Source organism: Cydia fagiglandana, chromosome 16 (genome assembly GCF_963556715.1).
Source record: "Cydia fagiglandana chromosome 16, ilCydFagi1.1, whole genome shotgun sequence".
NCBI classification, from domain to species: domain Eukaryota; kingdom Metazoa; phylum Arthropoda; class Insecta; order Lepidoptera; family Tortricidae; genus Cydia; species Cydia fagiglandana.
This window is the reverse complement of record NC_085947.1, coordinates 1,752,531-1,774,272: the sequence shown is the minus strand read 5'-3', so window position 1 is coordinate 1,774,272 and position 21,742 is coordinate 1,752,531. Positions and strand designations below refer to the sequence as shown.

Genomic DNA, 21,742 nt, shown 5'->3' with positions numbered 1-21,742 from the left:
ATTTATTTAATTGTGCAGCTGTCAAACAATGATTAGCGAAGCTATCTCTCGAAACGCGCAATAGCAAGTTGTGTAACTACTTCACCGAAAAATCTCCGAATAAATAGAGCCATGCTAAATTACAAATATTACGACACGCCCGAAGGGCAGGACATTTTCAAAAAAGTGTTTGTGACATCCAAATATGCTACTATGTCCGGGCTCGGTCTGGGGGTATTCGACGTCCTCATGTTTTCGCATCCCAAGGGTTTAGCGGGTACTGTGGGTCGCCTGGCGTACTACGTCGGCCCCGCAGTTGGTATGGCTGCAGCATTCACTGTCACTGCCAATGTCGCTCAGAATATCAGGGGAAAGAACGATAAGATCAACTATTTCTTGGGAGGAGTAGCGGCTGGCTCTGTGTTTGGAGCTTGGCAGAGATCGATCACTATCGGAGTGCCCGCGGCAGTGCTGCTCGGAGTAGCGGCGATCATAAAGAAGACTGGCGTGGAAGAAGGCTGGACATTCTTCCCAGACAACCGCACTGCCCACCAGAATGCTATCTCAGCCAAAAATGACTTCACTATGGCTAAAGATGTCCTTGAATACAAGACCTGGTCCACTGGTGAGCATGTTCAAGTTTTATTGAATAGTTTGTGGCTTTTATTATTTTTGTTAGATTTACAAGTTACCCAGTTTATACATGCCATTCTAGCCAATCTAATAGATACTTATTTAGGCATTTTGCAGGTAAGTGTTACAAGGGTTATTATTGAGTTGAGAATCAAAATCAGATGTTCATTTGTCCCTATTATATTTATCAACCTAATAGCTATTGATCATTATATTATTTGCTATGGACAGTCTACTGGAAGATATTATTACTTGTTAATGTTTTTGACATTTATTATAATTGTCAAAAACATAAATAAATCCAATCAGTAACTTATGAAAAGGTTCAATATCTTTCAGACCACAGACCAGGGTGGGGCAAGTTGCCCAACTTGCCCTACCATGCGTACGCCTATGCATAAGGTAGATAGGTATAGTGAGCCAAGAAAGTGGTCTACCACTTTTTGACTCTATCATCTGATTGATAGAGTCGAAAAGTGGTAGACCACTTTCTTGGCTGACCGTACTTAAATCAATGGGGAGACACTCCTGACTTCGGTCGAACTCGGCTCAGCATTGCTCTGAGCAATTATTAGGGTTGGCACCACTTAACTTCCTTTTGCATGCACGACCACAGATAAGATAATCGAATTTTGACAACCCTAAATAGAAAGGGATAGTGCCACATATTAGAAAGGGATAGCATGATTTGACCCTGAACCGTTGTCAAACTTCGGGTTTGTAGGAAGTGTCCTTTCTGTATGGTAGTACTATTATTTCTTCTGTGCTTAAATGCAAGTTACTTGTATGCAAGACTTTTATGCTGAAATGGTCAGTAAAGTACAACATAATTATAGCTTGTTTATACAAAAAAAATATAAGTACTAATGATGTTGTTTTCTATTTCAGGTCATTAAATAGAAGAACTTATTGGTGTAGTGTAAATATGAACAGCTTGTAATTAATTTAAGTAAAATAATAAACGAAGATCAATTGTTTTTTATTTTATTGAATAACAGACCTAAAGTAGAATAGAAAAGACAAATAATGTGAACAAATATGACAGAATTTGTAAATATATGGTTGTCCACAAAAAGAGCGATATTACAAAGCAATTAGGGTAAATTTGTTCAATTATTGTCTTTTCTATTGAACTCCATTTAAGAAGAAACTGAGACGCCCCATGAACGGTAAAATTATATTGTCCATTCTAAGATAACTAAAATTAATAAAAAGAGGCTAAAATTAACTTTGATAATAAGCTAATAGCCACAATTGTAAATATATTTTATTAATAAATCTTCATATGGCAAATTTTATTTGTGCAAAATGCTATGTCCACTACAAAAAATATAAGCATTCACTCCTCTTGGTTTGAAGCGTGGAAAGATGCGCAAAAAACTCCAAAATATATGTGATAGGCTCAAAGATTATGATGGGTACTAGGTAGAAAGAAAACAACATTGTATGTTAATCTCATTTATTTCTTAAACAACTAAAAAACTGGTCATCGCTATTTCAACTAAATTCTGTACCTAAAGAACGAATTACTATTTACCTACCTACTCCCAACACTTCACACCTACTTTAGTCTATAACTATATTGCAAAACGTAATTCAAGACCAAAAAAATTAAGACAATGTTGCCATTGCAGTAATTTGTTTGTAAAATAGTAAATTCATTTTGATAAATAATCACGCTAAGATAATTTATTTATTAGTAATATTACTCCTGCAATTTCAAAAAGTACTTTTAGTTACTTACTTTTACATAATACAAGACGCGCTACTAAAAAAGTGGCAACATTTCTTACTTTTTTTGGTCTTGAATTACGTTTTGCCGTTTAGATCTTAAATTTTTAAGGTACAAAATCTTAGTCGCGCGATATTAACAAAATGCTACGACAAAAATGTTAAAATAACATTAACATTACTAATTCTATAAATAAACAAGTAGATTATACTTGTGTAAAACAATTGACAAAAAATATGATCATAAAAACATTACATTATTTGTGAAAGAATGAGAAAGGGAATGTTTTAAGCAAAAAAGGTGTGTTATTATTTTTGGGAGTCCGATTCTCATTTTATTTTATAATATTTTTTTTATTTAATAGGTGTATAATGGTCTTGCACAATACAAAATACACAATCAAATACATAGTATATTAAATAAAATTAATATAACATGACAAGCAACTTGACTTTTCTATCTGGCAACACTTTAAAAAATAAAAAAATATTTCTCATGTATAGAGGATTATGGTAAAATAATAAAAATGTTAACAAAATAATTATACTCTTAAATGCACAATTATTGCTATTTCAAACACTGAAGTGCATAATTTAAATAAAATACATTGTAAATACGTTTACAATTAATTATAAAATATTGACAGATAGGTAATTAATTTACGATTGCTATTCCGAGTATTAAGGTAATTAATGTCATTATTTTTATTTTTACATCGTAAAGAAGTGTACTTTAACTAGACTACAGGAGCAAATTTGTATATTTCAATATATTATTAAATATATATTTCGTCACTCAAGTCAACAAAAACTTAAGTATTTAAAAATCAAATAACTATTTAATAATTTTAAACGTATGTGAACGCGTCGAAAAAATTTGGCTAAATTACAGACTTTCAAGTATATTTAAAAATATTTATTTAAAAAGCTTTAAAAATGTACTAAAGTTTGGAAGGAAATTTGGCACATAAATAACATTTGAACACGAATAATAAATTCACTATTTTTTAAGACTGGCAACATTAAACACAATCGATTACGTTGAAATTGAAACCTAATTACAGTTGCACAAGGTTTAAATTCGGTTTTAAATCTTCAAACCTGACTTTGTTAAAAATACTGCAATTGCCGCGTACTTAAACTTTTAGGAACAATATGATAACACAGATGATGACGACCTATTATTATGTATTTGATAAGGCTCCACCATAAGGTAAATACCACTTAAAAGCAATAAAAACAAGTAGGTAGCTTTCTATGTAAATTTCTTTTCTATGTAAACCTTTTCCTTGCTCCTTAGTATAAAAATTAATATCTTAAAGATTGTTATAAGCAGAGGCACGATAACTATAGTCTGTCAAGCCATTTCCGTCAGTAGAGGCGGCAAATTGAAAAAAATTAGGCGCTAAGGGTTATCGTCCTATAGACAATTAGAATTTCGCGCCTATTTCACCTAACTTTGTTTGACAGACTATGGTTAACCTGAAAACGTAATAAACACAATTCCACTGTATTATTATAATATACGAATCAAATTATATCTCAAGCAGAAGTAAAGCAGGATCAAAAATGTTAACAAATTATAGTATAAGCAAATAACAACCGTATGCGTATGTATAATAAGGTTCAAATCAGATAGTTCCAACGACTAGAGTAAATCAGTTCATTTCTGCTCTTTCAGCTCCTCATTCGCTTCATCATCATCATCTTCCTCCTCAATCTCTATCTCTATTTCCTCTTCGATCTCCTCGCCTGACGATTCCCCCTCTTTCTGTATACAGAAAATAATATTGATTAAATAATAATAATAATTTCTTTATTTCTTATAATTTCTAGGTTACTGGTTTGCTTAAGATAAGAAACGAATCGCGTGCTGTGATTTGTAATGAGTCTTGTGCAGTAAAGATTGTGAGTTGAACATAGTATTTCATTGAAGGCCCTCGTCATCCACGATTGAAGGTTCTGATGTGCTGCAGATAGTATGATACGCCCACAATCCTCGACAATACTTTTGTTATCAAAATGAATGGGCAGAGAATCTCTGGGTGAAGGGACGAATAAAGAGTTTTTACAGCTTCCTGAACTTAATGGCTGATGACAGAGATGCGACGATGTGTAGAAGTGAGATAGAATCTTCATCTGCCATCAGTTACTACATATTTGTAATTCAAGTAAATTTAAAGCATATTTCGGCTCAAAGTTCTTATAGGGTGCATTGGGGTAAATGCGAAGGCGGGATAATTCCGAAACTGGCAAATATTTACTAAACGCAACGCTTACATGGCAACGTGCGTACTGTTGCTACAGTAGAAAGTGTTTCTAGTTTAATAGATATTTGCCAGTTTCGGAATTACCCCGCCTTCGCATTTAACCCAATGCACCATAGGTCATTCCAGGACAAGAGTAACGCGATTCATATATTATTGTATAGCTTATAACATAACCCTTTACACCCGGTTTGATACGATCGTGAGGGTTGATTATATTTAAATGACAATTTTAACACATTTTTACAAACACTGAATGAAATAGTGTTTCGCGTTACTTTTTTTATGGATTGACTTTTACGCATGCAGTATACACTTAAGCACTACAAAAATAAAGACTACCAACCTATATCAAATAAAAAATAATCTATAATGATTGCGACATAAAGGAAAATAAAAGTGGCAATTTATAAAACTAAGTTTGATTTTAATATTTAATTTAAAAAAATAACGTCAATAATTATAATAGGAAACGGCAACTACTCTCGCTTACTTCCTGTGCGACGTCACTTCCGTTACGATTGGGCGCTAGAATGATAGATTTAACTTTTTTATTTAATTTATACTATTTTTAGCAATTTATCTATTCCGTACTTTTAGAAACGACGTACCTATAATTTAAGAAATTATTCCGTTGCTGAAATAATCCCAATACACCTTAATAATTTAAATATAAATAGATAAATACCTCTGCAACCGGCTGGGTCATGGCGCTAGCTGTGGTGAAGTCATCCATTGTCGATTCTACGAAAAGCGATAGTACTGTCAATAAGGGCAACTTTTGTGTACCACTCCTAGAAACTAGACGAAGCAAAGCGTATATCGCCTACCTACTGGAATTGGAAATAAAATGAGATATTTATTTGTTAAAATAATGGGTGTACATAAAAGATCTAATTCTAGAAACAGTTACAGTATCTCCACTTTCAGCCTATCATAAATTTAATGTTAAGTGAATGAAGTGTTAATATCATTTTTTTTTTAAATATTGGTCGACAAGAGTCAGTTTGCTTAGCGCCGTAGTGCGCGCAAGCATTTTTTTGAAGGTGAAATACTCTTGTAACGTTTATACTGTTGCCCCATAATATTAGGCCATACCTAAGATTTGACATTACGTAAGCATGATAAGGTCTTACCTGGGTCGATTTCAGGCAAGTCTTCCTCCTGGGGCGCGTCTTGGATCAGAGATAGCGTCATCTTGCCGCTGACCACCGCCTGAAAAGAAATGTTTACTTGTAAATTATTTAGGTCTTGGTCCTCGATTGGCGCCGTACGCTGCGTACGTTATAGGGTGACTGCTATAGTTAATTAGTTATTGTCCACTAAAGTGTCATTCTATAGAACATGTAAACTGTAAACTATGTAAACAAAAGTCGCTAGTAAATTCATTCAGAGACAATTTCAATATGGCGGTTTGTTTACATAGTTAGCAAGTTCCATAGAATGAGACTACATAGTTTGGCCACTCCTAACAAATCAGAAAGAAACAAGCCAATTGAAGCCTTATTGTTAAGAGTGGCGAATTACTATAGCAGCAGGGTACAATGCATGGGAAGACGATAACATTTCTATAGAATATGGGTCTGGTAGTACAACCATATTTACCAGTCGCTTTTCGGTGAAGGAAAACATCGTGAGGAAACCGGACTAATCCCAATAAGGCCTAGTTTACCCTCTGGGTTGGAAGGTCAGATGGCAGTCGCTTTCGTAAAAACTAGTGCCTACGTCAAATGGGATTAGTTGTCAAGCGGACCCCAGGCTCTCATGAGCCGTGGCGAAATGCCGGGATAACGCGAGGAAAGAAGAAGATGGGTCTGGTAGTACAACAGACTCATTTTAAAACATTAGTTTTTGTTAGACCGTGTTTGAATAAATCAAAGAATTTTCACAGCCTAACGAAACTGATGTCACAGAATAAGTAATAGTACTACCGTACAGAAAGGACACTTCCTACAAAACCGAAGTTTGACAGCGATTCAGGGTCAATCATGATATCCCTTTCGTAACTTATGGCACTATCCCTTTCGAATATTTAGGGTTGTCAAAAATCAAGTAATTATTTTATCTGTGGTCGTGCAAGCAAAGGGACGTCAAGTTGTGTCAACCCTAATAATTGTTCGGAGCAATGCTGAGCCAAACGGAGTCGAGTTTGCCCGAAGTTAGGAATTGTCTGTCCACTGCTGATGTTTGACAGCAGTAAGGGGATCGTTACGTCCTTTCTTAATGCATGACATACGAGTATAGAGATAGTTAGTAAATGAAAGAAATTAATAGTAAAGAAAAACAGAGAATCATTACAGTTTGGCGAAAGTTTAATTATAGGTAACACTGTACTTTGTGTTTTGTTATATAAATAAAAAAAAATTAATCGTCCTAAAATTAAGTGAAGCGATTTCACCGCCATCTGCGCTAAACTTGGCTCGTTACTGTTTGTGTTGTAAAGACTGACCGGTTCATGTTTCTTGTGCGGCTTGGCTCTGTCTTCGAAATCGGCTACCAGCACCCTGGACTGCTGCGGGATATGGGTCTCCAGGAATATAGACTTCACCTCGTCGGCCTCGTGCTGCAATATGGACGTTATATCAGTGGGATAGGGTCGCTTTTTGGTTGTAAGTTGGTACAACGGATCATAGTTACAATTATTTTTTTATAGCTAGTTATAGATTATGGAAGCGATGTAAAGTGTACAAAAATCGTGTCCCCTAATAAAGATGGCGCTTTACAAACGGCAACACTCTTAACTGTCCATTGGTAGACCTTATGCCTATTGTAATAAGGTTTACTAATGGACAGTTAACAGTGTGGGCGATGGTATTGCGCCGTGCGTTTTGTGGTGCATCGTCAAATCGCTGGCCCAATATTACAGGGTTATATGCATGGTATAATAATATACTCCGCCTGGTACTCTCTTCCCGTCTTTTCGTGGTCACGTGACTGACACAAGCCTACGTCATCATGCGACAGCGCTATGTGATAATATGCGATAGCGCTATATAAAGTGGCAATGTTATTGTGACGTAGGCTTGTGTCACTCTGGGAAGAGAAGACCATGTTTTATTAGACTAATGGTTCTATGTTACATTTTCAAGATAGTTGAAATTCGACTTAATGTCACTGTGACAATGTTCAAATTTATTGGCTCCTCTACACAATGAGCCAACGCCGGCCACTCCAAGGGACGCATTTATGCGTTAGAGGGAGCAAGTGATATTGCTATCTCATTCTACCGCATGGCTGCGTCCCTTGGAGTGGCCGGCGTTGGCCCATCGTGTAGAGGAGCATTGTAATATTGAGCCAGCGAAATGTCAACTTTTAACAACTATAGATTCTTCAGGTAGCATGAGTTGCGTTCTCGCGCGCGACTCCATACATCTAGCGTGACTTGTATGGACTCGCGCGCGAGAACGCAACTTATGCTAGACCGCCAGGTGTCAAATTCGAGACACGATTTTTTCTTTTACTTTATACCTCTTTAATAATCTTTGCTGTATATTTTTAACCGATACGGTAAAGTTACGTTTTGTTTAAAATCCGTTTACGATGACTTTTTAAATCAAAGACTAGACAAATTGCTGTAGAATCTTTGGTCAAAAGCGGTATAAAATCAATAGATATTGCAATACAGCAACGGAAGCAAAATATTCAAATTAAATAGTAAATCGAATAAAATAGGTATATACAGTCAAAGAATTTAATTTCCGACCCATTTCGTGCCTTGTCACAGTGACAATCATGGCCTGTGCACACCGGCTGCGTGTACGTGACGTGCACGTGCGCGTGCGGCGTTGTAGTATACAGATCCTTATGAGAAATGGCACACCGCTTGCGTTACGTGTGCGTGTGCGGCTCCAACATTTTAGCGCACGCACACGCGCACGTCACGCACACGCAAGCCGGTGTGGCTCGTCCTTTTGAAAGTAGCTAGAGACGAGACCTCATGCTATTGTCACTGTGACAAGGTACGAAATGGGTCGGACATTAGATTCTTAGACTGCACATATTAAAAAAAATATTGAATTGACATTTTTTTGTGTTAGCTAAAATGGCGGAAAAACTACAGTGAAAAAACTTACCTGTTTATATCCGTCAGAATGTTTAGTGGTGCATTAAAAAAGGAAGGTACGTTAGCCAATTAAAGAGACATGTTAATTAAATAAAACTGCTTATTTGTTTTAATTTTTATTATAGAATTTTAAGAGTGCGAATAGGTATATTCTGTGTACTTTATAATAAGCAGTTTTATGTACTACGACTACGCTACAGGAAGAAAAGTTATTTCACGGATTTAATGTTGTTATTTTGAAACTTTTAGAACAATTTGGTTTCACTATTAACATGTTGAGGTGTTTTGGATAGATTTTAATGTTAATATAATAAAAAATAGTATGCATTTTGATTGTTTTCATTAATTTGGAATGTTATACGTAACCCGTATTAAATAGAATAGAGAAATCTACTGATTTTTAGACTATTAAGTGGTAATAGATTTATTAATTCTACTGTTTAAAACTCTTTGAAGTGACATGTCATACACAAATGTAGCGGTTATCCAAAAGGGTTTTATTTCCTAGTTTCTTTATGCAAACATGTTCTAAAGTAGACCAGAAAAAAAAGAAATGTATTCCTACATAAACATAACAGAAGAAAAATAAACCGCTTTTGAAAACACTTCTAAAGTACGGACGCAAAACACGAAGAATTGTGTCAATGACCCGTCTGTTCCTATCTCTATCGCACGCGCGTAATTATATCGCTGTCCCATGATGGTATTGACCAAATTCTTCGCGCTTTGCATCCGTACTTTACCAAATTACCACTATAGACCGACCGCTTAAATGAGTCCTCGCCTGCGCGGTACGGGGGCGACGGGGCGGGGCGACGTGCGGGGGCGGGGGGCGGGGGCGCGGGCGGCGGGGGTGCGGCGCCCGCGCCCCCCGCCCCGTCGCCCCCGTACCGCGCAGGACTCACTTAAGCGGTCGGAACTACACATACGTGCAAGTTAAAGGGTCAACTGTCACTGTCATAAACGGTCTGAACAATGTGCACCGTGCAGCTCACCGAGCGAGCGGCCGCGGCGGCGGGCGCGGGCGCGGGCGCGGGCGCGGGCGCGGCGGCGCGGCCCGTCGTGTGCGCGGTCAACTCCATCCCCATCACCTGTGCCACCAGCCAATCAGAATACACGATTCTTGGCGATTTTTTTTTAAATTTCAATATTTGTGTACGCGTCTTAATGACGTGGGAAATAAGTGTTATTTTATTATTATTTATTATCATTTGTGAAGCAGGCGGGCAGTTAAAATAACTGATAATGCCTGTATCCAGAGTCATCAACCGAGTTTTCAGTGTCGAGTAGAGTTTGCATGTGATTATCTAGTGTATTCTTAAACTCGTTGACACTTTGGGCCGATACAACGTCCTCTGAAAGTCCGAGTCCGAGCTTTGACTATTCTGTTGCTAAAAAAGTGTTTATGAGTCTTATTGTAGGACCTGCGAGACACCTCAATCACAATTATTTATTTTGGTACGAAACGTAAGTTCATTTGCAAGTGTTGGTATGATCATGATTTAGAAAACCATGACACAAGTTACGGTGGAAGCGGCTAGGTGTGCGTGGCGCATGTACCGAGGCATGTATAATTTCTCCGAGCTTTTGTGAAAATAACAAGTACAATTTTTTCCGGTTGTTATGTCGGCCACACAACTCCAGAAAGTTGACGCATAAAATATGACAAAAACGCAACACATAAGACAAGTGGGTCTATATTGGGTTGCATAATAAATAATTGATTGCCCTAATGTAATGATAAGCACAATACTCATTTCGCATAATTGTTATTGTGCTAATACATTTCTGAAAAATTATAAAACAAACTAACCTAACCTATTCTACACAACCTATTCAAAATATTTTCGAAAATACTTTCTGTTTCAGCTGGAGAATTATGCGCAAAGAGTTGTATGTGTAACATTACATTGGGACAGTAATTTTTATGCGAAAAAGATGGCACCCGACCTGAAGACAAGTCAATGCTTATAAAAGTTGCGTCAAGTTCTCGTGTAAGTGCATATCAGTCTAAACTCACCTTAACGCTGACTTCCTTATCAGGATCAACTTCCTCTTCTTCGTCTTCTTCTTCTTCCACGTGCACTGGAGAATCTTCTTTCAAAGCCTCCTTCAGCAATTCCACAGTCTTCTCAGCATTTTCCCTTGCTTCGTGCAAAAAGTCTATTGTGGTCTTTGCCAAGTTATCCTTCTTTTCTTTAATGTCTTCAGACAGTTTCAGCAAATCTTCTTCAAGATGGCCACGTTCTGGTTCTTTTTCTAGTGATTCTTCCTCTGATTCTATTGGTTCTGGTGTCAGTTCTTCAGGGCTTGGTTCTGGGGTCGGTTCTTTAGGTTCAGGCGTAGCCTCTTTATCTAGGGTTGGTTCAGGGGATGCGTCTTTCTTTGTACTCAGTTTTGCTGGTTCAGGCGTAGCCTCTTTTTCTAGGCTCGGTTCACGGGATGCATCTTTCTCTGGACTCAGTTCTGCTGGTTCAGGGGATGCCTCTTTTTCTGGACTCGGTTCTTTCGGTTCAACTTTATCTGGTTCAGGAGTCTTCTCCTTTGACTCGTATTCGCTAGCTATGATAATAGGCGAGCTGTGGACGGAACCATTTGTGTATGGCCATGTGTGGTTTTCTTGAGATTCCTGGAAGTTTTATAAAAAATATTAGATTTATAAGATGTGAGGAATCTGATGAGTCGAGGGGAAAACGCTGGAAGTCCGGTTTCAAATTTTTTATTGTATGTAAGAATCAGGTTACATCAGGCTTATTATATTTAGGGATAAAATTATATTGTTTTTACCTAAGAGTCGTGCCATTATTTACAGTACTTTGACATTTTAATTACTAATAGAATTTGGAGGACAAATAAGAGCTATAATTTAGAAAAAAACTCGTATCGCTTTTCCCCTGGACTCGTCAATTTTAGACACTCTATAGACCACACGGCAGCGACACGACAAGCGTCAGGAATTGACCAATCGCAATTCAAGAATAGTGAGTTTCTTAATGTGATTGGTAAATCTGTGCCAGATGGGTCTGCAACATATTTACTTGTACATTCCTCAGTAGTTCAAGAACATAAAAGTGACATAAACATTAGACCTACTTAACTGTATATATACCTATTTAAACTTTGATAATTAAAATCTCAAGGGATTGCATGTCACCACCGTGTCGCCTTTTATGAAGACCAAACGAAAACTAGATTAAACAACAACACACACTATCTATACAGAAAAAACCCTCGAGCTAATAGTATATAAAGTAAAATTTTATTCTACTAACAATCACACTGCAGTAGCTAAACAAAGCGAAAAGTAAAACCACTGCAACGAAAATCCCATTCTATTTTTAAAGAGTGCGAAATAAGCATAAAAATGAAAAAAAACTTGTTAATTTACTGTAATCTTTTTATATTTGTTTATTTATTTAGGACAGATAATGTGTACAATAAAGCAATAATTTTATTAGTGATATTGATATCAAAAAAACTTTACAAGATGATGCTCACGAATGGTATTTTAAAAAGGGAAGACCGAGGCGAGTTAAGACAGAGGTAAGTTGAAACAATGTTAATTTTGCGGTATTTATAATCGTCTTGAGGCGAACGCATATTGAGGGACTACTCCAGCCCATGACCAGAAAAATTGCGTTGTTTTAACCGACCTCTGTTTTAACGAACCTCGGTTTCCCCTCCCTAAGTTCCGAGTAGGTCCTCCAGGGTGGAACGTTCGGGGTCAGTGTCAAACAAATACGCGGGCGGCCACAGTGCACAAACTACTGTGACGCTGCCCGCCCCGCCGAACGCTCCGCTCGTCACTTAAACCATCTTAGGGCTACTTTTTTGACAACTCGAATTTATGTTACATTTCACGTTTATTAATTTAATTATCAGATTTTTTTTAGTTAGATATTTATGGGAGTTAGTTCTGACATGGTAGCTTAGGCACAGACAGACAGATGAAACGACAGTCAAAAACACAGTATATGCCAACCGAAAAAGACGCTTCTCGCTCTAAGATATAGCTACGTCTCTTTCCGTTAAGCATTATTGTGGGACGCGGCATACGACGAAAATAAACATGCTGAAAATTGCAACTGAAATATAAATCGTGATGATAATGCTACATTTACATTGATATACCTATTTTGTTTTGTAAGACTTTTTTGTACGCTTAAATACTGTAGGCTACTTTTTCGGAATTCATAGGGAAATACTTTGAAATTCTGTTTTTTTAAGTACATTTTGCGATTGGCTCCAAGCTACACGCTTTATTTAGTTTACATTATAATTATTTTACTGTCAATAGTAATAATAAATAATAAGAATTTTTCACAAATAGTAGGAAATACAATCTGCATTACGTTATCGTTATGTCCCATCATGATGTTAAATGGTACCAATTTGGGACGAACAATTTGGAATACGTTGGGAACTAGTCGTACAATCACCTGCAATAATATGTTACACAACGAAGGCCGCAAACTTTCTGACATGATCTTATTTTTAAAGCCATTAGTCACATATTTTTGCGGCCTTCGAAGAGTAACATATTATTGCAGGCGACTGTAGTACGTTCGGTGCATTCTTGTCTGTATATATTACTTTGGCCCAATAAAATTAAAAAAAAAATACAATGTAAACGTAGCATAAGAAAATATGAAAGTAAAGGATGATCATGACAGCCGATGAAGTGCAGAAATAGGTCGAAATGTGGCGTAATATTTGATGAAATTTGTGAATACATTTATGATTGCGGAGTGCAATTTATGAAAAATAGAAAATGTTGTCTAAATCGTAAATTACAGAGGTCTGAAACTATGTCTTTGATTTCGACGTTACCCCTGCATATATTAAGATTTCAAGGTGCATCCTCATCTAGCGAATGCACGAGTTAGAGACCCATTTGCAAACAGTTTGCGAATAGTGCGCTAAATGCGCATTCGATAGATCTGGACGTAACTTAAGGTAAAGTTAGGCGCAAAACAAGTATAGATATCGGATGAATGGGACAGACAGAAGAAAAAACGAAAGAATGCTGCAAATGCCACACAAGCATACCTGACAAAAAAAATCTTACCCCCACTTTTGAACATTTTTCATGATTTTTTTTTTTTTGCGGTTTGTCTCTAAATTTAGACAGTTTGCGTTCTAAAGGGGTATGATTTTCTTACAACAATAGGGGTGTTATCGCGATTTGCGTCTTTGTAATAACTAATGCACTGTGAAAAATGGCAGGCGCGATATAGATACTGATATGCCGACATAAAGTGTCTAAAACATGCGAAATTATCAAAAAATCCTGCGGAAAAAACTTTGTTTCCACAACAGAAACTTCTTCTCTTGTGATTTTTTTTTAACTTTCTGTCAGCACATCTAAAGATAATCGCAAACGTTCGCGAACGCCCTGCATTCGCTAGTGTGGCATTCATAAGGCCGCGGACCGCACGCAAGCGACCGGCGGCAGCGTAAGCGTCAAGCGGCAAATCAAGGCCGTTCGGCTTTGATTTGCCGCTCGCCGCTTGTCGCGTGTGTCCACAGTCCGCGGCCTAACGGCATGGCCATGACTTGTCGCGAATGAGGCAGCAGCAAGTGGCGACCGTAGGTGTGAACGAAGTCGGATATGTCTCGCTCCAACCTATGGCCGCCGCTCGTCGCTGCCGCGCGATGTCATGGCCGCGGTGTAAAGCAACGCCATGCAATGACCTGTCGTTGCTGGCTCTGTGCGTAGCTCGCTTCCATCTGCTGGTGCACCTCCGCTACCAGGCCCGATATGGCCGTGACAACTGCGTAACATTGCACATTAGTCGCTGCACCAAGGTCAAGGGTCAGTTGTAGGGAATGAAAATCGGTTTCAAACGAAACCGTAAAACTGGTTATTGCCGATTATTTTGTCAAAATTACATAACCGATTATTGAAAAATTGATAAACTGGTTACGGTTAGCTCCGGTTATTCATGTATGCAAATTTTCTATTAAATTCTGGCATTAAAATTTCACTTTTTTTCTAGTAAGTGACAAGTAGTTTATCTGATGTAATCAATATTCCTTTCTTTTCGTACAATCAAGTGTTCACTTGCTTACAAGTATTTCAGTTTATATTAATGTTAAAATTTGTATAAAATCTGACATAATATGTACTCGTATGTTAACATCTCTATTGCCAAGATTGTTGCGCGCGACCATATCTGACCTTCCTGTCATCAGATTTTTCTTTAGCATCTAGATTTTATATACCTACATATATCGTTAACGTATAGCTAGAAGTCTTTTGCAGGCCATAAACCTTTAAAATCTATTATCGATCGATCCATAAATCAACAGCTCAATTGGTCATGTCATATATTAATCGTATTCTGATAAATATAGATGCGCTCAATATAAGTTGGCACGGCGTGGACATTTCTAATGAATGTCATTTGTCATCTCATTAATTACTGTGCACGTTTACGTGAGGTTTATTTATAAATCCGAGATAATACTGATTGTTATAGGTAGAAAAAAAAATGGAATTTGGAATTGAGGTACCAAACTTGCAACTGTAGTGTAGGTAGTATATCAAAATTCCATTACTGCGTTTTATGTAGGTACAGTCAACAAAAAAAAATTATAAGCGGTAGAGTGCGAAATTATCTACACATGTTGTTAATTTAATTAATAAATTTGGTTTTGGATAATTAGAAAAAAAATGAATAATTCACCAGCTTAGCTACTTATTGTTGACTTTATTATTTTATCTATTTAATTTTTATATCATATCATTATTTATAAGTCATTACAATTTTCTTTTTATAAAATATCGTTCATAAATCAATAATTAAATAGTCTTAATACATACATAATTTGAACGCAAATAAAACAATTAACCAAACATACGGTTAATACACTCTCGCTCTCAAAGAAAACGTTAATAAAAAAATCTAATAATAGGGCGAAAACAAAATGACGGAGGACGCACGCCGGAATAGCACGATGCATCAGACGAACACCTTGGATGTGAGCCAAGCGTACACTGATCATGGATGAACCTTATGCCTTTGCGATAAAGTTTATAATTGTTAATTAACTATTGCACCGTTTGTTTGTGGATAAAATAATGAATGTGCTTAACACGATTAAATATGAATATAGAATAGGAATTCGCGTTTGCGTTTTTTCACAAACGCGACTACAATTTGGTCTTATTGTCCTAGTTATAGTCTGTCGATTTGTAGCAGGCCCCGACGGCTAATCCTATGTGTATTGTTAAGTAAACCCGCTCGTGCTACCACCTGTATAAAAATCGTTCGTTCACTTTAACCGTAATCGAATTACAACTCCTATGGAAATTGCAATAAGATTCAAAATGAACTAATGAAAAAATATTTTGCTTAGCTGTGTGTGGTCCCTTCGACTCGCCGGCACTCAGTCAGTAGTGAGTATACTACGGTCACTGAGTGCCAGCGAGTCGAACGCCACAGAACCAGTCTAATGGCTCCTCTACACGATGGCCCAGCGCCGGGCACTCCAAGGGACGCATTTATGCGTTAGAGGGAGCTAGTGATATTGCTATCTCATTCTACCGCATGGCTGCGTCCCTTGGACTGGCCGGCGCTGGCCCATCGTGTAGAGGAGCCATAAAATGCGTAACAAAGGCGCGTTATCGGAGAGCGCGCCTACACTGGTTTTTTGAGCGTTGGACTAACCCGCGCTCAGGTGGTAAGTAGCACGTTCGGCTTTACTAAAGGATTAGCCGTCCGGGCCTGCTATACAAATTACAAGTTACAAGAAACGGAATCGTTAGTATGGCTAAAAAGGGTTTTGCAAATCTATACCTAATTTGGCTTAATTTTATTTGGAGAGGATACCCCATTGACTAGTTATGGTGGCATATTTTCGACAGATACAGCACATGTGTGGCTTTCCATCACAGTAAGGTTCCTTCCTTATACTTCAAGTCGAATGAGGAATTTTTCGTTTGAGATTCCAACAGAAATTCTGATAGAATGGTTCCTATTGCACATGAAGAATAAGGACCCTTCTCTGATGGAAAGCCACATATCTTTATCTGTCCCTTGTGCGCGTGAAAGAGACCAATGATTTATACAAATCGTTATACATACTTGATCATTAATACCATTATATGCCACGTGTAATTTTTATTCAAAGTCTAGACGATTGAAAGATTTAAATACATATTTAGGAGTGCTATGTTTTAAATTAGCTCAGTGCTATTTCTTACTTTCGTGACATCATGCTATAATGACCGAATTAGATTTTTTGTTGTTTTAGATTGAATGAATCATTCATTCAAAGATTTAATCCATATTGAGTAACTTGAAATATGTATTTTTCAAACTCGATTGGTAAGTACACTGACAGGTGTCATCACAATACAATTTTGCGAGATTTTGGGCTTTAAGGTTATAAATTGTATGGAGAAGACATGTGCCACCGTCCTCATGCTATTTGAAAAATACTACAGACAGAATGTTTTAACTTTTGAAGGATACGAGGGTTGCACTGAAAATGTCGGGAATAGAGAAAACTGTCGCATCTAGACAGTCAATCTTTATTTTAATGCATACTTAAACTCAAACTGACCACGCATATAAATTTTCTTTTGAAAGTAATCATTCTGTAATGCACACGGCTCATAATCCCAAAGTCCTTTTTGTATGGCGATTTTGGGGCCTTAGTGGTTTTGTATGAAATTCGTGGAGTAGCCAACGGAATTGAAGTTTTTTTTACATATATATGTATATAAAAGATTTTTTTACTGTTGTCATATGAATATTTAGGAATGTCGAAATCTGCCGACATGCAACTTTTTTGGCAGTCTTTTTAATTAACAGCACAAATGCGATTTTAATTTTTGACGTCGCTTTGGAATGACATGCTTCTTTAAGATCACCCATGGGATAAAATGAAAGTGACTTTCATATTTAATTTTAACTGCAAACGAGCGTACGATGAACTCTAGTTCATAAAAAAATAAGAGAAGCCCTTTGTAACTTTTATTTGTTCGCTGAGGGCATATTGAAAACCGTTTAAAAATATGATCCGAAAAATCACTTGGTCAAAAATTCAAATAATGTTCGACATACAATTTTCAAATTGCCAGTAATTCTTAAATACAAATGACAACCAAATGGAATATACCTTAAAAGTTTTATAAAGAGTTACATTTTTATAAATTATATGCCTCTTTCTATTATGTTATTTCTAAGTGTCCCATTCCCGAATATTTCAGTGCGACCCTCGTACTCTATCTCAGATATAAATGGCGACTATGATTCATCATTACGAACTAAATACTAATTCATGAGGTTAAAACACTAGTATCAAAAACTCAAAGATTCCACCAATCACATCCACGCAAAACTCGCGCTAGAAAAGGTCTCAACTTGTATTAAAAGGGACACGCACAAAAGGGCTCTAAGTTCTACGTTATAAGGTCGGCATTCGTCTGGATGCATTATGTTTGGGTGCGTCACACCTACCAACCGTCACCATGCCGCAAGCTCGCTACTTTTGCCAAGCCAAAATGCCCTTAATGTTTATAGTGACTAGTGACGTTTTGGCTTGGGCAATATCAGATCAACCTTAGGGAAAGCTGGCTGGTACTGGATATGAAGCTATTTAGTTACAAGAAAAATTTTTTACGTTCATGTTTTCGTTGGACGCCAGTGCTTTTAGGTTAGGCGCAGTGCTTTACAAGACTGAAGTTTTTCACGAAAACACTTTTTCATATAATATCGTATGTATATTTAATGCGTAACCACAGTTACTGTAAATTTATAATTTATTATAGACAAAGTAAATGATAATCTTCCGGTTCAATTTAACGAATAATCATTATGCTTCACATTTTATTTATTATCTTACAATAAATTTACATTACTGAAACAAATAATCAAATGCAATATATTTTTATTCTGAAAGGGTCAATGTACCAACGAAAAGATTTTTTTAATAAATAAGGGCAATATGGCGAAGACCGTCTACAAGCTCTTCTGTCATTTTTAATCTCTTCTTTCCTGACTTCACTGAACGAATTTCGTATACATAGACGAGAGTTTATTGCCCTATGACGGTCTTCCCAACCAACAATTTAATATACCGGTCTTCGCATTGACCTTATCCAATTGTATTTACTATTTACCAAACCAGCCAACTCTCCACTTAAAAACCTACAGGGTCTACTTTGAAAACATTTCGCAGGCCATCCAGGGCCAGTACCGCGTCTCGCTTGGCGATCTGTCCATCTGTGGACCTTATGCCTTTTGTAATAAGGTCCACCGATGGACAGTTAAGTGTTGCAGTTTGTACCGCGTCTCGCTTGGCGAGCTGTCCGACGATCCTTTGCATTGCGCGCTCGGTCTCCTCGAGTCGCGCCCTCAGCGCTTCCAATTCCACGTCCCCTGTCACGTTCATCAATATCGTCAACATCATTGAGATCTTGTTTAGGATCTTACTAACACCTTGTGTTTATATCTTTCCTGTTATTTGTAGGTCCGCTACTTTTTCTAACTACATTATCATTATCAACTTGACTAATATCTTCGACGTCATTTATATCGTCTTTGCTGTACTGACTTAGCTTTATTGCCTAACTTTAGTAAATCTAATTATACTTTTAGTCTTACTACATCATTAATATCATTGAGGTCATGCTTAAGATCGTGTTGACGACTATGGCCAAAAGCGCTTTCGTTTACATGTACCATGTTTGCTATATAGGCCAAGCAATAAGAAGTTATAGAGGGAAATGCTAGGAACACAATTTTTGACTACGTAACTTTGTTTGGACTAGTTAGGAGGTGAACATATCAAAAGTCCCCGGCCGTAGCCCCGGTGCTGGGGGGTAGAGGGGGGAAAGAAGGTCACATTTTTCGGTTTTTCACTTATATCTTGGAAATTTTGCGTCTTAGCGACAAGACTACTAAGACAAACCAAAAGCTGATAAAATTTGTTACAAGTTTTATTCAGCCAAGTTTTTCGATATCTTGAATTTTTTTTTTTTTCAAATTATTTATTATTTATTAACATAAAAATATACATCTTATACAATTACAGTGTCCCACAAAACAGTTTACACGGTTTGACTGTGGGATCGTGCAGTCTCTACTCTCTTATAATAGAAAAAAAGTTAACATCTATCATTAGTAATAATGTCATCAATTGCTACACGCGATTTACGAGGTAACTACGCAGCTTTTTACCAAATATTACTTTATTGGCTTCCTGTCTGATGTCAGAGGGCAGGCTGTTGAGTTTATATAGTTTTTGAGATATCCGCTCTTGAAAGTTTATTTAGGGCTTTCAATTTTATCTTGATATCTACATTAGTGATGCTGCTAGACCGTGTTTGGTATCATTTTCGTATAAATCGGGGGTGCTGAATTCAGTTTTGGTATCACATTGCCACCATTCCTAAGAAAAAACATATAAACTTTAAACAAATACCTTTTTTTTTAAATTCCTCTTCACGCTTAAACCGCTCAACCGATTTAATTGAAATTTGGTATACAGATATTTCGAGTCCCAAGACAGGACATAAGATACTTTTTATCTCAATAATCATCCTTTAAAGTTGTGAAATGGAGTATGAGGGGAATTCAACTTCGTCGACGAAACTGAATTCCTGAGGTTAATACTGCTCAAGGTAAGGTTTGAAGTCATGTTTGGTATCACTTTCATCTAAATCACAGATGTATTCCGTCCTAAATTTCATCTAAACCGGTTCAGCGGTTATTGACTCCCCATACAAACTTCCACCCCACTTTTCACACCCTCAAAAGATGCTTTTGGTTATAAAAACTATCCTATGTCGTGTGTCGAGATTTAAACTATTTTTATACCAAATTTCAACGAAATTGGTTCAGCGGTTTAAGCGTGAAGAGGGATTTAAAAAAATATTTATTTTTAAATTTTGGTTTTACTTCGGAATGGTGTTCAATGTGATACCATAAATGAATTCAGCACCCCCGATTTATACGAAAATGATACCAAACATGGCCTAACAGCTTCACTGGCGTAGATATCAAGATAAAATTAATATCCCTAAATAAACTTTCAAGAGCGGGTATCTCAAAAACTATTCATGATATCGAAAAACTTGACAGGATAAAACTTGTAACTAATTTTATCAGCTTTCGGTTTGTCTTAGTAGTCATGTCGCTAAGACGCAAAGTTTCCAAGATATCAATGAAAAACCGAAAAATTCGACCTTCTTACCCCCCTCTACCCCCCAGCAGCGGGGCTACAGCCGGGGACTTTTGATATGTTCACCTCCTAACTAGTCCAAACAAAGTTACGGAGTCAAAAATTGTGTTCCTAGCATTTCCCTCTACAACGTTTTTTGAGCATTCATTTCTTGACCTAAAACTGATCTAGCTTTATTGCCTAACTTTAGCAAACCTAATTTCACTTTTAGTTTAACTACTAACATCATTATCATCAACATCATTGAGATTATGGTAATGATCATCGTTAGAAGCGCTTTTGTTTACGATGTAGTTCCATTTAAGTTGTAGATACTTCTAACGTTAGATTAATTCTACATTATTATCATAACTCGAAAAACTTTGTTATACCTTTTCATTATGACAGTTATTGATATTGTCAACACTATCAAAGGTACCATGTTTGTGATTATGAATGCCTTTAGCCATCATTAGTATCGAGCAGCGTACTTCTGCCTTCTTTTCTATCTTAATTGTCACAAACGCTTCTTAATTTTGCATTAAGATTTACCATTTTCTGAACTTTGTAGTCCACTATTAATGTGAACTCTACCGGTTGTCGAGTTTTTTAATAATCACGAATGACGATAACTTCCAATTTTAATTATTATTAATGAACCGATGCCCTACTTGTGAACCTAATTAGTTTTCTGATAACCCATATCCCGTTTTCCTGTTTGTGGTTGTATAAATTTATAAAACAACTAAATCGGTACTTACTTGCGTCCCTTTCTTTAGGTCCTGCGTGCAACAGAGACATAAAATATTGTTTTTTATTAAATGAACGCACTTCTGGAAGCATAGTGTAATTCGGATTTTATGTATTATTTATTAGTTATAATTTCGAACATTAG

At 36.8% G+C, this 21,742-nt stretch overlaps 2 protein-coding genes across 10 annotated transcripts in view; one reads left to right on the top strand and one right to left on the bottom strand.

The window, feature by feature from the left end:
- The first annotated feature begins 30 nt into the window (after window positions 1-30).
- LOC134671705 (NADH dehydrogenase [ubiquinone] 1 alpha subcomplex subunit 11) lies at window positions 31-1,589 on the top strand. Of its 2 annotated transcripts, none has more exons than XM_063529538.1 (2): window positions 31-604; window positions 1,501-1,589. In XM_063529538.1, the coding sequence occupies exons 1-2, from the start codon at window positions 112-114 to the stop codon at window positions 1,506-1,508; spliced, it is 501 nt and encodes a 166-aa protein (XP_063385608.1). In that variant the 5' UTR covers window positions 31-111; the 3' UTR covers window positions 1,509-1,589. The 2 variants fall into 2 exon arrangements, with proteins under 2 accessions (XP_063385608.1, XP_063385607.1); XM_063529537.1 differs by having other exon boundaries at window positions 31-618; window positions 1,516-1,589.
- Window positions 1,590-1,959: 370 nt separating this feature from the next.
- LOC134671690 (resistance to inhibitors of cholinesterase protein 3) overlaps window positions 1,960-21,742 on the bottom strand; it is a 53,928-nt gene continuing 34,145 nt past the window's right edge. For 2 of the 8 annotated variants that reach the window (XM_063529509.1, XM_063529514.1), the window contains exons 6-12: window positions 21,609-21,629; window positions 18,973-19,064; window positions 10,694-11,302; window positions 7,060-7,173; window positions 5,747-5,825; window positions 5,299-5,354; window positions 1,987-4,114 (exon numbers count right to left, since the gene is read on the bottom strand). In XM_063529509.1, the coding sequence (XP_063385579.1) occupies window positions 4,007-4,114; window positions 5,299-5,354; window positions 5,747-5,825; window positions 7,060-7,173; window positions 10,694-11,302; window positions 18,973-19,064; window positions 21,609-21,629 (1,079 nt within the window). In that variant the 3' untranslated portion in view covers window positions 1,987-4,006. Of the gene's footprint in view, window positions 4,115-5,103; window positions 5,139-5,298; window positions 5,355-5,746; window positions 5,826-7,059; window positions 7,174-10,693; window positions 11,303-14,367; window positions 14,448-18,972; window positions 19,065-21,608; window positions 21,630-21,742 lie in introns of all 8 variants that reach the window. The other 6 variants (XM_063529512.1, XM_063529516.1, XM_063529510.1 and 3 more) reach the window with 6 other exon arrangements.